This window comes from Silene latifolia, chromosome 10 (genome assembly GCF_048544455.1).
Source record: "Silene latifolia isolate original U9 population chromosome 10, ASM4854445v1, whole genome shotgun sequence".
NCBI lineage: Eukaryota > Viridiplantae > Streptophyta > Magnoliopsida > Caryophyllales > Caryophyllaceae > Silene > Silene latifolia.
Window position 1 is genome coordinate 146,704,733 of NC_133535.1, and position 15,911 is coordinate 146,720,643.

Genomic DNA, 15,911 nt, shown 5'->3' on the forward strand with positions numbered 1-15,911 from the left:
TGATACCTTCATGTTCAAAGGATGCATTTGTAGTAAATGTCTTTCTCAATTTGCTTTCCTCGTTGATTTTCTCTCCGTAGAGTTCCAACTGAGATGTTATTCGGCATAAGGCGCAATTATATTCGCTAACAGATCCATAATCCTGAAACCTCAGATTCCTCCAGTCATCAAAGGCCTTGGAAAACAAGAAACTTAGTTTGTGAGACTATCCCAAAGATCCTTTGGATCGTCGAGGAAAAGGAATTCGTATTTTAGACTTTCATGGATGTGACGACGAAGAAATATGATGCCTTTGCTTCCTCTTCAGGAGATGTGGTGTTACCTTCTACTAAGGTATCTTGAAGTCTCCAAGAAAATCGAGAATCGGTATATCACTCATCATTCAACTAAAACAGAAGAAAATTAAGAAAAGCCGAATCACATATCACTAACAAGCATATAATTAACCCTCCCTCCATCCCACTCATTTTTACCGTTGATTAAAATACCCGTCGCAAAGAATAAAAAAGGTAAGCAAATGATCGGAACGAAGGGACTAGTTGAATGCAAGTATCTGCATACCAAGATGAAGAGATGTTGAGTTTACCTCAGATGTGTAGTAGGAGGAGAATAATTCTTTGAAAGTGTTATTCCTGAATGTTGACTACAATAATATACAGACTTACTGCAATAATTATTTCTACTGTACCTGTAAATTATTGGAGACAAGATTTCAACTATCCTATACTTGTGAGATCTGCTACTGATACTTCCAATATGATCTCTCGGACGTGTATTGCACGCAGTAGATACTCCGTGTTTAACAGCTACTTTTATACGAGACCGAAGTCATGCCTATTTCAGTAAATTTGCACTTCGAGTCTACGATCTTTAGGTTTATAATTTATATCATCGTTTCAAGGGTATATGAAAGTAAAATGAGGAAAATAGTTTGTGGTGCGAAATTTATTGCAAAAACCGAAGGGACAACCAAGTTGAACATTCAATATTATGGTTCTGTTGAAGGCCATAAGTCATTCGTCTCCAAGATAGTACTGTAAAAAGTATGCAGACTACAAAATAGCAACATTACAACCCAGCCTAAATAAAAAAAACTGAAATCGGACAAACATATTTTATGAAATGAGGTCTAAAATAGAATTTCTGCTAATTGTCACACCATTGCAGGAATGATTATCAAGCTGATCATACTATTGAAACATTGTTCAAGATCCATATCGAGTCTCAAACAAGAGCGAGATCCACTTAAACCTCGTATCACGAGCATCCGATTAAGCCAAACTGCAATACTATCTGATTAGGGTAATATAGCCCTCTTTACAATTTGAGAGCTGTTGTCCATGTGCCTTGTACACTTGGGTTCTTCGTGACATGTCTAGTCTTCAATTTCACCACCTTCCTTCCCATGGCATTTCGTAGCCTGGTTGCGTGTTGGAGTACGTCTTCCGAGGTCATATTCTTCACACAAACCACGCGTTCATTCTTGTTACCTAGTAGTAAAACAGAAAGAATTGGACTCACAAAGTTAAAACATGTGCGTGACTTTCCAAACCTTAATAACTTGGTTGTGATGAGATGTTTCCAACCACGCCGACAATAGTGTGCTAGGAGAAGGCAATCTAGCAGCCATCTTCACTTATTAGATCAACCACACAACAATTACTATAGTCTTTCGGCTAATGGGAATTGAAAGTCATATAGAAGGAATTCAATATAAAATTATAAACTATTGAGGTAGGAATATTTTTTCAGAACCCAGATAGACCTCCAAAATGAATGAACAAATGACAAAGTATTTGCCCAAAATGGATAAATAACCCAGATCCACATTTACACGAAGTTGTCATTTTCTACAAAAGTACTTGCCCAAAAAAGGAAATGAGAAGAACAAACGAAACTTCCCAATAAAGGATATGGGAAGGAAGATATGGACGTGGAGAAAGTAGATGATTAGTATGCTAAGTCTGGAAAGCTTAATCTCAACTAATTATTTCATGAAACAGCACAGACGAGATAACCACCCAGCAAGTTTTCTCTCAACTTCTTTCTTTAAATGCATTTCTCAGTCAGACAGAATAAATGCATTTCTCAGTCAGCAGAAATAACATGAGGTAAAAGGTCAAAGCAATACACAGTCGGCTTAATTACCCACAAGTCCCCCAGTCAAGCACTCTCAGAAGGAATTCACCTTCCAATCCTCCACACCTCTGCTACAGTGCAGACGTGCAGTCCCTTCATTAGACAATGATTCTAGAATAGTCACATCACCCATCATAGCTATCAATCAAAACATAACGAACCAAGAGCCTTCGAGTGTTTTTATGTTGTCCCCTATATAGGTAGGAGTGAAAATCAGTGATTGGTAGGTACTATGCATAGAAATCAGTCTAACTTTTTGATAAGTAAATCAGTTTAACAACTAACGAGCACTATGAGTGAAAATCGGTGATTAACAAGCACACTTGAGTGAAAATCAGTGAATTAGAAGTTACAAGTACTACTTGGGAAAATCGGTGAGAAACAAGTACTAGGAGTGAAAGCCGGTGATTAACATGTACTCCCAAATTAAAATTAAGAAGCTCCATCATAAAAAATTGTATTCAACTTAAAGTTAAAGTTGTACAGATGGAAGCAACATTAACATATTTATTCCAATACTGGAAGCAAAGAACACTGTAAAGACTTAGAATTTGAGGGAAAAGTCGGAAAACACTCACGGTAAAAAGCCTTCAGATGTGGATGCTGTCCACGTATGAGCTCTGTAACAACCTCTAGCTGTGGATTAGTCTCCTTAAATGATGGTAACTGAGATTCCATGAATGCCCTGCCATATGCAACAAGATATGTTTTCAGAAACTTGCAAATCCGCATTATGCAACAGCTTCTGGTTTTTGTGATTACTTCTAAGTTATAATGCATTGAAGATAGATGATCAAAGAAACCAATTGTTGATTATTTGGATATCAAAGGGGAAGGAATTCAAGAGACGGAGCAGTGGTGACGCAGATGGAAGATTAGGAAAGATTAGCACTTTCCCTCTAATCTCTCTACTTCTTGAGAGATTAAAGTGGCTTCCATTATAATATTAGTAATTTGTTTCACTTGAACTAAAAGCATTTATGTTTCCAACCCTGACAAACCTAAAACAAAGCTTATAAGAAGCATAGTTTACATCCGAGGACAAACGTCATCGTAACTAGCTTAGTTCGGAGAATGTCCTACACAATCAGTATATATTTTCCTTCACGTGATACACGCAGATGTGCGGAGTTCCTATTCATGATGTCTAAACTGTCTAACAGAGAGAAAGGAGCCTCGATTACAGATATTATTCTGTCCAGAAAATTATTGAATAGTCTTCACAGTAGCTCAAAAACATCAGGACTACTGCACTTACACTAGACAAGCCCAACAAAATCACTAAGATAAGCTTATAGTTGATAAAATTGAAGGTCAATTTTGTAAGGTCAGCAATGTGAGCGACTCAGGCTACGAATTCAGGAACAATATAAAAGGGAAAACTTAGGATCTATTATGATATAAATGAAAGGCTTTTATCGTCATAAATACACCACAGAAAGCACACAAAACAATCACAAAGAACCATCAGGGGGGCACCTTTTTAGTTTCATGATTGCTACTAGCCTGCTACAATATCCCAGGTAAGGGTACCAAATACTCTTCCTACAAGGCACCAAATGCGCGGATAATCTATCAAAAAGAACTAGTTGGCCTCAGCTAGCATCGAACACATTATTTACAAACAAGCAAACACATGGACATGCGGTGCCCTTCTCAACGCTGTTTGTCCTATATCCCGCACAATCAAAGGATCGGGATAAGTGATCACTGAAATCTCTGCTGCTGAACCCGCAAGTTGACTAAAGAACGAATGTCACAAGCCACTATGAGGAGGGTAGGAAAAGGAAGGGATAGATATCTGTTGTTCAGAAAACACAAGGGTAGGGAAGAGAGGGAACTGGGAGGAAATAATTCCTATCCATTTTTTTACAGATCAAATTCTCCCCTAGTTGCAATTACATTTTGAAGTGAGCTACTTGAGTCATCTTATGAGTTTTGTATATAGTTTGGGGCCTTGCTTATAGTATTTCGTATGTGAAGAAAATAATAAGAAGGAGAAATCCCTACACAAATCCAGTAACACTATAGTCCTGGTCTCCTGGCACCAACCCACACACCATTCCACATATTCCTCCCAAATGGTGGAAATGTTCTCACTTTAAAGATAATGAAACGGGAAAGCAAGTTATAAAACCGCTCTTTACCATTCCTCTAGTCTAAATAGATAATTTGGCTGCATCAAACACTACAAACCTAGCTAAGCAAATAATCAAAAGTTACCAAGAAACACTTCAATGTCATTTACCTTTCTCAGATTGAGCCCATAAAGAGAAGCAATTTAAACCAGCTAACCATACTCTTCGACACTCAAGCAGAACAATAAGCATTATAACAGTGTGGCTACGCGAAAGTCTATCCGCGCTAATCTACTATGAGAAATATGATTAGCTTGCTCGACTTTTCAATAAATTTAGTATGAACATTAGTATATAAATAGATTACACTTCTCTCAAACTCTCTACTTACTTAGCAACTGAATACTTGATTACACATCCCAACTCTAAGGAAATACACAAGTATGTTGGTAAACGGGTTCTTTTGGTAACTACTTTTTAACATCCATAATGTCCCGATTTAGAACGAAGTAATTTTAGTTTTATCCATTTGTCTTTGACAGGGTTCGATAATGTATGAGCCCTAAATACTAATACACCAACTATGAAGGTTACTATGCAGCTTTAAGCTTTGGTTGGGTACCAACTTCCAGGAGGATGGGAGGTGAGGGAGAAAGAAGAAACAGAAAAGAAAATCACGGAGATGGACTCAAAGTAGAACAGGAAAAAATTTATTTCAAAATCCATTGCAACTAGCGGAGAATTTGATTTGTAAAATGGAGGAAGTATTTCCTCCCAGATCTCTCCCCTACCCCTCCATTTTCCGAACTGATATTTATATCCTTTCCTTTTTTTCTCCCCTCCCCTTCAATCGATCTCCAACCATCCAAACAAATGGTTAACGAGGAGAAACCCCCCACAAAAACCCAGTATGTCCTGGTCTCCTGGTACCAACCCACGCGCCATTCCAAAACGTGACTTGATCCCAAATGGTGCAAGTGTTCTTACTTTAGAGATTAATACTAAAGTCCAAAACATGAAAGCAAGCTATAAAATAATTATTCAGTGATTCACCATTTCTCTAGTCTAAGTAGATAATTTGGCAGCATCAATCACTCCCAAACCTAGCTAGGCAAAGAATCAAAAGTTACCAAGAATCGCTCCAATGTCAATTACCTTCTTTTCCCAATTTGAGCCACTAAACCGAAGTGACCTCAAACCACCTAACCATAAATATCGACTTCCAGGCAGAAAAACAAGCATTATAAAAGTGTGAGTACACACAAGACTATAATTTCTAGTCTACTACGAGAAATATGATTAACTTTCTCAACTTTGCCACAAGGTTAATAGCAACAGCAATCACTGAACATTTTTTAGCGAACAAATGATCTAAATTTAGCACGAAATGTTAGTACACCCATAAATTACCCTTTACCCAAACTCTCCACTTACTTCGCAATTGAATACCAAGTACTTGATTACACATCCGATCTCTACAGAAATATACACACTTGTACAACGCAGCCTTACAGGAGTATACTGTAAAACGGATCCTTTTAGTAACTACGAGTACTTGTTAACATCCATGGGCCATATTCTAGGTACTCAGTACTTGGGAACGGTTTACGCAATATTAGCATAAAACCGCCTAACAGAAGAACAATAGTAACGTAATGAAATCCATCAATTGAGTGAACTTTCACAACAGAAAGCACTACCAAATTGGGTATTTCAAATGAATGAACAACAGAAACATAAACACATAAATAAAATCGGGTTCGATACGTTTTTATTTCATTGCGAGGAGTATTTTAATCAAACGTAACGAATCTGATGAGTCGGAAGAAGCACCACCCAAATATGACAATTATAAGAGAAAAAGAGGGGATTTATAATTGCAAAAATGTAAGATGAAGAGAAAGGAAAATACCTAATTCCACGGCTACTGCCACCCCAATCGCAGTAGCTTACGATCAATTTTTGAAGCTGCCATACTCCTCTCAATGCCATTTTCTTCAATTGGGTTTCGATGGAATTGCGAGTTTTGGTACAATGCTGCTTATTAGGGTTTTGTTTTAGGGGTTTGGGTTCACAAATTCTTACTAGTGAGTTTTGAGGTGCGACGGTCACAGGATACGACTACACTCAGCGACCGATTTAAAATGATAAAATAGGAAACCGGTCGTGGTTTAGGTAGCACGGACACTCCTCTTAATTAGTCATCCAGTGTTCAATACTGTGTCGGACACAAACACTCGTTGGACACGCGTCTAAACGTATCTTCACATAAGATGGTTACGACTCACTTAAGAGTCACGAGTCACGACCGATTTAAAATGGTAAAAGAAAGTAAAAAGGCTTGTGAGATGTCTTCACATAAGATGGTTACAAAGAATCTTTTTTATTTTAGTATAAACGTGTAAGATTTAGTAAAACCGTGTTGGAATAGAAACTACTACTCTTATTTTATGTACCTTATTTTTGCGTCACAAAGTCTCTCTCAATAAATTATTAAGAAACTATTTATCCGTACCCCTTTTATTTTTCGTACCCTTTTTATTGTTAATTATTTGGTGCTACGTACTTGTTATCATAAAAACAAGACTAAATTAAAAATAACTCCCTTTTAAAATTCAGTTTTTTAAAATTATTTCCTTGCATAATTTTTTTCTAAAATTACTCCATTAAAATACACTTTTATTAAACATTGCTTCAAAACTCCAATTAAGATGACTTTTTTAGTATGTTTTCGAACTTATTCTCCATTGTTATACAATTGAAAGTATAAATTGTCTAAGTTACAAACGGAATACGTTCATAAACATACGGAATAAGTCACCAAAGTTGGAGTTTTGAAACAATCCCCTATCTATAAAAGCTGAAGCCTTTAAAAGCTTCCTATTGGCTGCAACATTTTAGGGATAAAAAATCCCACGTTTTAGCATAACTCTTTTGTTCCGGGTGTAAATCCAGAGCAGATGTTTGATACCACTCGTAGCTAGTAGAATGATGTCCTTGCTAGAATCCTTCCTGCGGTCTCCTGAAACGATGAACAAACTGAACGCTCGGCTTTGGCCGAGCGTACTCACTCCGACGCTCAAGTCAGTAAACTTAGAGAGGTAAGTTGTTGTTACTTGGCTAAGAGTGTATTGTAGAGAGATAAGGAAGGTATTACCAGATGAATAGTGGTTATTAGGTCAATTTGTGGATCCTTTCCTCAATGAAGGTTGAGGAGTATTTATAGGCATTCACCTTTTGTCACGTAGTGGCCAAGTGGCCAAGTGACTCATTAGGTGGAAAGACCGTTGTACCCTCGGCCGATGGACCTGTGGTAGGCTCGCCGAGGGTCTTGGATATGAGTACGCGGATCTGTGTCCCGGCTGGCTAGTTGTCTGGCCGAGACTCAGGTGACAGGCCGGTGGGCTCCATCGGCTAGGCTGTCTGAGTTGTTGACTTTGCTATGGATACCCTTGACCTTGCTCAATATGTTGACTTGGTCAGCGGTGCAGAATATGACCCATCAATTTGCCCCCAGCGTAGTCTATGCCGTGGCATGGGCTCCGATGTATGTTGAGCGTATATTCTGCGCAAGTATTTTGCAAAAATTTTCTGCGTCGGCTTCTTCTGATGCATCGGCTTGATCATTCGTAGGCCTACCATATCCCCCCTCCACATGGATGCGTAAAGGGTATCCGATGTGGGAAAGAATGATGATGCCGGCCGAGACCAGGGCCGTGAGTGCTTTATTTCGATTGCCCCGGCCGTGCTTCATGGCTTGGTCGATCATGTGGCCGGCGGAGAGCGGGTGCTTAGGAATTTGCTGAGGGAGATGAACAGGCGAATAGATGTGAACGGGCGTGTTGAATACGCTTGGTCACTGTAGTATTGATTGACATTCAACTGTTGCAACGATTGACCTTCCATGGTTGCATGTTCGACACGTGTTTGCTTGCTGATTGGTTGACGCTTCATGGGCTGTGCCCTGATTGGTCCTTCTTCATGGGCTTTTTCCTATAAATAGGGCAGTTATTCCGTGATTTTGGCCATTATTTTCATTTCCTCAAATTTTCGAAAATTTTCTCCCAAAATCTTCATCTCTCTAAACTCTCAAGGGCTTTCTATTCTTCAAATCTTCGGTCTTCGATCCGGCGAGTGTATTTCTTCAAGGTAATCAAACAACTTTTCTTTTATTTCGTTGGTAATTCGTTGTGAACATGTCTTCACGATCTTTGGACCTAGCATACCTGCGTCGGGGGGCCCTAGGTCTCCTTCTCCTGAAGTTGATCCTCAAATTCTTGAGGAATGGGAGGACTCTGACTCCTATGGTGATTTTGGTGATGATTTTGGTGATGAAGTGGAAAGGCCTCGTCGTAATGAAGGGAGGCAGTACGTTATGGATCACGGCGACGCCTGTAAGGCTCGTCTTGACCGTGCTTGGACTCATAAGCTCGCCAGTTGTTCAGGCGACAAATTTTTCGAGGGCCATTTTTTCTTCGGTAGGGGATACGAAATAGTTATCCCCGAGGAGGGTCAGGCCGTCTGTTGCCCTCCACCGGGCCACACCGGCGTATATATGCACCATCTGGAGTATGGGCTCCGGTTTCATGAATGGGTATGTTATGGCCATTGTTAGAGCCATGAACGTTGCCGTTGCACAACTGCACCCGTTGGCTATGAGGACCATAATCGGCTTTGTCTGGCTCTGTCTCTTCAAAGGGGAGGCTCCAACGGTAAATTTATTCCGCCGGCTTCACCATCTCAAACCATTTTCTGGCCGCGTCGGATGGTACAGTGTGGAGATGGAGCCGGGTTATGTCTCTCACAACAAACTTCCTTCTTGTAAGGATCGGCGGGGCGGTGGGTGTACGTTAAGGTGCCGGATGACTATCCGCCGCCCGCTTCTTCCAAAGACCGAGTTAACTTGCGGTGTGAGACTCGGGCGAGCACGATAGATGGGTTTCCGGAAGAAGCTCAAAATGGATGCTAGCAAAGTGTCTACCTCCAATTGAATGAGAGGTCGGCAATGAGGCTCTTTGAGACGGACAAGAGTGGGGTACCGAAAAAATGGATTCCCCCGACGCAGATCATCCTTCGGGATGAGCCGCTCACCACGTGGGCCTCATACCGGCCCTAGCACAGGGTGAGTGGGGTCGGTGTGAGGCCCATCGCCGCTCTTAATGCTCTTGCTCCTTGGATTTTGGTTTATTTCCTCCACCTAACTCTTGCTTTGTTTCTTTTGCAGACCACTTTGGAAAAGACTTGTCTGAGGATCTTCTTCGGAGAATGGGGCTGCACAAAGATGGGACCGTTGCTAACTTGCATCCGAAAGCCGTAGCCCACGACCGTAGGAAGTCGGTGAATGACCTCATGGAACAACGGCTGAAGAGCTTGAGCGTGGAGGAGGCTCAGGCGAGGGTCGTTAGCGGTGTAGTGCGTCGGACGCGAAAAACACCATTGACCCCGGCTCCATCTCCTATCCCTCCCCCCAAGAAAGTGGAGATTGTTGATATTCCTTCTGAGGGGGACTCTGATGGGGAGGGATCTCCTCTCATCCGTAAGAGGAAGAAGACAGCCCCTACTGCTGGCGAGGAGTTGCCTCCTCCGGTCAAGAAGGCCAAGCATGGTAACTATCTATCCCGTGACTCAAATTCAGCCGGGCTTTCTGATATGTCGATACAGTTGACACCGATGTCTTTATTAAATTTTTGCGACCAACCGCATCGGCTCTTGGTCTCGTTGGGCGCGGGTGGGGGTCCTCTGCGCAGGTCGGTGATCAAGGCGTCACCGTCAACCCTTCATCCCAAAAGGCTTCCTCCTCTCGGCCGCGGGCCGTGGTCAAATGTCACCACCGTCCCTTCATCCCGCAGGGCTTCGTCTCCCGCTTATAGAGGAAGGCACGAAGTTGATTAGGGAGCTGGCAAGGTGGAACGTGATTACCGGTGCTCGTCTCATGGAGCAAGAGAAGGCCGTGGCTCGAGCTGTTCATGAGCGTAATGCCACTAAGCGGGTGGCTGCGTCGGCGAAGCTGGATCTCCTCAATGAGCGGAAGCTTCGGGAAGATGCTGAGAAGGCGCTCTTGGGCGAGAGAAAACTCGGGGAGGACGCCGAAAAGGACGTCCCGGCCGAGAGAGCCAAGGCCGAGGCTGCGGCACCTTGGAAGGCGCGAAGTTGTTGGAGAAGTGTAACTTTGTACGGGGCGTGCGACCTCTATCTCCAGCGGAGGAACGAATCCGAGGGCCTGTTTAAGGCCCGGCGGGGGTGATTCGGGGCAAAGAGGCCGTCATCAAGCGAAGGAGGAGGACATTGAGATGCTTGACACCGTCATGCTCCCCAATCTGTGCGCCGAATTCCGAGATCTGGCTGAAGGAGCCGCCAGGGAAGTGATCGAGGAGCTTTTTCCTCTTGAGGATTCCTTTCCGTGGGACAGATATAACGAGCTGCTTGATGATAAGCTTGCGGCTAAGGAGAAAGCCATGGCGGAGAAGGCCCAGGAGGCGGTGAGGGCGAAAATTGAGGAGGAGGCGGCCGCGGAGAGAGCTGCTCTTGCTGAGAAGGCTAAGGCGGCCAAGGAGGAAGCTGACAGAATGAGGGCGGCTGATGACGCCGAGGCCAGAGCCGAGGCCGCTAAGAAAGCTCTTTGGGTTGCCCATTGAAGAAGATGTGGCTACCGCTGCTGATGGTAAGCAGCAACAGGCATAGGGCTGCTTGATGAGAACAAGTTTACAGCAGATCTGCCTCAGCTCCTCACATACTACCAAGTGCTGCTTGATGAGAACAAGTTTACTGACAGATCCGCTTTAGCCGCTGGGAGTCAATTGCTAAACCCTTCTTCCCTGTCATCCTTTGGCGCTTCAAATGATGCTTGTAATTTTTGTTTTTCTTTCCTTGTATTTTGTACAACCTTGGTAGGTTATGTTTCGGCTTACCCCAATGGGGACGGCCGTTGTCTGCATTCTTTCCACCTGTAAGCTGTTATTATTAATAAGAGTTTGCTTCCTTTGCCTTCGGCATGCCGAGGTCTTTTCTCGTTTTTGCCTGAGTTGCCTTCTGACGTCTTAAATTGAGCGTCTCTTTTTGTTTTCGACTTAGCTTGGCCGAGGCGGTTTAGAGTGTTTATCTCAACTTAACGTTTTCAAGGTATTTTGATTTGTTTATCAAATGCGCTGGCCGCGTCTGTCGCGGTGTCTGCTTTCTGATGGAGACTGCCGCTCTTGTCGGTACGACAGTAAGAGTCGGCGTCCGGATAGCGTATTACGCGGCGTCTACCACTTTACGTGACTGCCGGAGTGTCTACTATTTGGGGTGACTGCCCCAGCACTACATTTCTTCATGGTGTCCACCGCTCTTGTCCAATCGACAGTAAGAGTCGGCGTCGGCCTCATTCTTTATAACGACTGCCGCTCTTGTCCAATCGACAGTGTGAGCAGGCGTCGTCGTTTTCACAACGAACGCCGCTCTTATCCAATCGACAGTATGAGACGGCGTCGGCTTCATTCTTTATAACGATCGCCGCTCTTGTCCAATCGACGATGTGAGCGGCGTCGTCGTTTTCAACGAACGCCGCTCTTATCCAATCGACAGATGAGACGGCGTCGGCTTCATTCTTTATAACGATCGCCGCTCTTGTCCAATCGACAAGTGTGAAAGGTCGTCGTTTTCTACAACGAACGCCGCTCTTATCCAATCGACAGATGAGACGGCGTCGGCTTCATTCTTTTTATAACGATCGCCGCTCTTGTCCAATCGACAAGGTGAGCGGCGTCGTCGTTTTCTCAACGAACGCCGCTCTTATCCAATCGACAGTATGAGACGGCGTCGGCTTCATTCTTTATAACGACTGCCGCTCTTGTCCAATCGACAGTGTGAGCAGGCGTCGTCGTTTTCACAACGAACGCCGCTCTTATCCAATCGACAGTATGAGACGGCGTCGGCTTCATTCTTTATAACGACTGCCGCTCTTGTCCAATCGACAGTGTGAGCAGGCGTCGTCGTTTTCACAACGAACGCCGCTCTTATCCAATCGACAAGATGAGAGACGGCGTCGGCTTCATGATGGCGCCTAGCTCGAAAAAATCGAACATTTTGATGAAACACTTGGTCCCTTTTTACATTCGATATTAACATGCGTCGGGGTGCCCACAGCTGTTTTGGGCACCTCCGGCGCTAAACAAAGTCTATTAGTTTCCTAATGCCTTATTAGAGGGATTGCATGCTCTTATTTCGTCAGCCGTCGGTTGCATCCATAAGGTCGCCCTTTGGTTGTGAGGATGAGCCTTTCCCTTTCTCCGACTGCTTCGCCACTTTGAGGGATTGCATGTTGCATCCTCCGGCGCGATATCCGGATGTTGACCACCTCGTCCTTCTCGTCTTTGGAGACGAGCTTATGTGCTTCCCCCGGTCCGAGACATACATTAGTGTCGTGGCCGGATGGACATCACTGCGTCGGCATCGCTCAGAGTAACACGGCCTATCAGGGCGTTGTAGGCGGATGAGCCGTTGATGACGACGAACTCGGCTAAGACATTCTTGGCCGCATTCCCCTCGCCGAACATCACCGGGAGTCTGATTGAACCCAGGGGTACCAGGCCAGCCCCGGAGAAGCTGTACAGTGGATGGGTGCAGGGGCTCAAATCCTTGAGTCTAAGGCCGAGGCTGTTAAAGCACTCCCTAAACATGATGTTCGTGTAGGCGCCGTGTCAATCGACACCTCTTTACCAGGTGGTTGGAAATGTCCAAGTTGACTACGAGCGGGTCGCTGTGAGGGGCGATGACTCCCTCGTAGTCCTTCCCTCCAATTGTCATATCGGGAATGCTGGAGGCGGGGGTCGCTGTGTTGGGCACAAAGTTGATGGCCCGATACATGCTCGTTCGTGTGCCTTTTGTGCCCATGAGCCGACCCACCGTTCTCGTTACCTCCGATGACTACGTGGATAACTCCTATCCGTTGAAAAACGGATTTCTTATCCGAGCCGCCGGCGTCGCCTTGGCCTTTGGCCACATACTTGTCGAGGCACCCCTTTCGGATTAGCTCTTCAATGGCATTCTTCAGTGCCGGCCGTTGTCCATGAGGTGGCCGGCGCAACCGTGGTACTCGCAGGTCGGTTCGCGTCACCGTCTCTCCTTTTGGCTTGGGAGGCCGTTCCACTTCCGGCCCTCGCTTCGCTCGGGCGAAACCCAGGCGGCCGATGCGACCAGAGGGGTTTTGTCATGGTAATGCCTTTGGTAAAACATCCCCGAACTCCCCCCGGCGCCCGTCGAATCCTGCTTCTTGGTAGATCTATCGGACCGTGACCTGTTCTTGTCACGGCGTTTCTCATCAGATCGCGACCTGTTAGTGTCGCGGCGTCTCTCATCCGGACTGTCATCCCGGCGGCTTTTCTTCTCTGAGGGCTTGACCTCGCTGGGGCCTACCCAGGTCTTGTGGTAATCTTCCACCTTGATGGCCTGATCGGCCATCTTCCTTGCGGCGTCCAGGCCCAGGCCCCCGTGCTTGATGAGCTCGTCCTTTAAGCTTCCCTTTGGGAGGCCCTTCATTAGTGCGAACGCCGCCAGTTTGGGGTTGATCTCCCGAATCTGCTGGACTTTGCCGTCGAACCTCTTCACATAGGCACGTAGAGACTCGCCCTCCTCCTGTTTGATAGTCAGGAGGTCCGATGTTTCCACGGCCCTCCTTTTGTTACAAGAGTACTGGGCCAAGAAAGCGTCCTTTAGGTCGGCGAAACAATATATCGAGCCGTCAGGAAGCCCCTTGTACCAACTCTGAGCCATCCCATGCAGAGTCGTTGGGAAGACCCGGCACCAGACTTCATCGGGCTGCTCCCATACCGACATGTGAGACTCAAAGGCCTCGGAGTGGTCGGTTGGGTCGCTATCTCCTTTGTATGTGAGCGCCGGCAACTTCAGCTTGGGTGGCACGGCGGTGTCTAGGACATAGTCGCTTAGGGGCTGCTTGACCACGTGTCGGATGACACGCGGCGATCGACTCCTTGCATTTCTGGTCCGGCTCCTCTCCTCGTAGCGAGAAGGACTCCTTCTTTGATTTGGACTTCTTCTCCGACTCTCCTGAGTCGGACTTCGCTGTTCCCCCGGGTGTACCTCGTCGGTGTTGCGGCGACGCTGTCCTCTCCCGAGTGCGAGATGGACTTATGTTTACCACGACCACCTTGGGCTCCTCCGGCGTCTTGATATGGTCTGCTTCTCCCGGTGCTCCGTTCAAGTTTCTTGGAGTCACGTTAAGGCCCCGTTCTCTGGGACGGCCGCCGCTTGTGTTAGCGTACCGTGTGAGCTGGTGTACTCCCAATCGAGTCTAGGAGTGTCTTCGGTTTCGCTATGTCAACCACCCGTCCCATGATGGTGACCTGGTTGACGGCGGCGGTGTGTCCCGTAATGTTGGCATTCGAATTCCGGTTGGATTACTCCGCCGGTGGAGGGTTGCACTACTCCAGAATGGTGAAATGTATCATCTTGGTGTAGCTCGGTTTCGTCGGTCACGACTACTTGTTGCTTTGACATCTTAGCTTTTGGGGTGGGTTTTTCTTGTGTTTTTGTTTTTGTTGTTTGGGAATGAATGTGACTAGCTTTTAGTGACTACTCCCCACGAGACGGCGCCAATTGTTCCGGTGTAAATCCGAGAGCGTTTGTTTGATACCACTCGTAGCTAGTAGAATGATGTCCTTGCTAGAATCCTTCCTGCGGTCTCCTGAAACGATGAACAAACTGAGGGCTCGGCTTTGGCCGAGCGTACTCACTCCGACGCTCAAGTCAGTAAACTTAGAGAGGTAAGTTGTTGTTACTTGGCTAAGAGTGTATTGTAGAGAGATAAGGAAGGTATTACCAGATGAATAGTGGTTATTAGGTCAATTTGTGGATCCTTTCCTCAATGAAGGTTGAGGAGTATTTATAGGCATTCACCTTTTGTCACGTAGTGGCCAAGTGGCCAAGTGACTCATTAGGTGGAAAGACCGTTGTACCCTCGGCCGATGGACCTGTGGTAGGCTCGCCGAGGGTCTTGGATATGAGTACGCGGATCTGTGTCCCGGCTGGCTAGTTGTCTGGCCGAGACTCAGGTGACAGGCCGGTGGGCTCCATCGGCTAGGCTGTCTGAGTTGTTGACTTTGCTATGGATACCCTTGACCTTGCTCAATATGTTGACTTGGTCAGCGGTGCAGAATATGACCCATCATCTTTATTTACCCTCTCTCCTCATTTGGTAATTAATTCCCCTCTCTCCTCTATTAACATGTTTTCAGATTTATTTTAAGAGACTATATAGTATATGATGGTGATATATGATATGAAATGGATATATGATTATATGTCGCCTAAAAATAAAATTAAATACATCCTACATACAAAAAATTACATACCCAGAAAACCGAGTTAATATTGAAATTAATTACAGTCCAAATATCAATAAATTACATATCCAAAAAATATAAATTACAGTCCACTATTAAATACCCAAAATTGAAATTTTAGCAACCAAATAACCAAACTAAATAAAATATAAACGAAAAATAACATAAAAAACGAAAAAAAAAAATAACAAAAATATTTTCTTAAAAAAAAAATTCATGGATGCCAATTTCAATAAACCGATCATTAGATCTACAAAGTTCAATAGTTAATTATTAAACATTCACATAAATAATTTTTCAAAGAAGGTTTATAATAATTTTTTTTTAATCTCAAAAAAATCATTAATTTTTTTTT

The 15,911-nt window shown here is 44.6% G+C and overlaps 1 protein-coding gene across 1 annotated transcript; it reads right to left on the reverse strand.

Annotated features, from left to right (window-relative positions):
- Positions 1–963: 963 nt before the first annotated feature.
- On the reverse strand, positions 964–6,336 carry LOC141606243 (large ribosomal subunit protein mL43). The gene is made up of 3 exons (XM_074425297.1): positions 6,130–6,336; positions 2,718–2,824; positions 964–1,490 (listed from the first exon to the last, which is right to left on the reverse strand). The coding sequence occupies exons 1-3, from the start codon at positions 6,207–6,209 to the stop codon at positions 1,318–1,320; spliced, it is 360 nt and encodes a 119-aa protein (XP_074281398.1). The 5' UTR covers positions 6,210–6,336; the 3' UTR covers positions 964–1,317.
- Between the last annotated feature and the right edge of the window lie 9,575 nt (positions 6,337–15,911).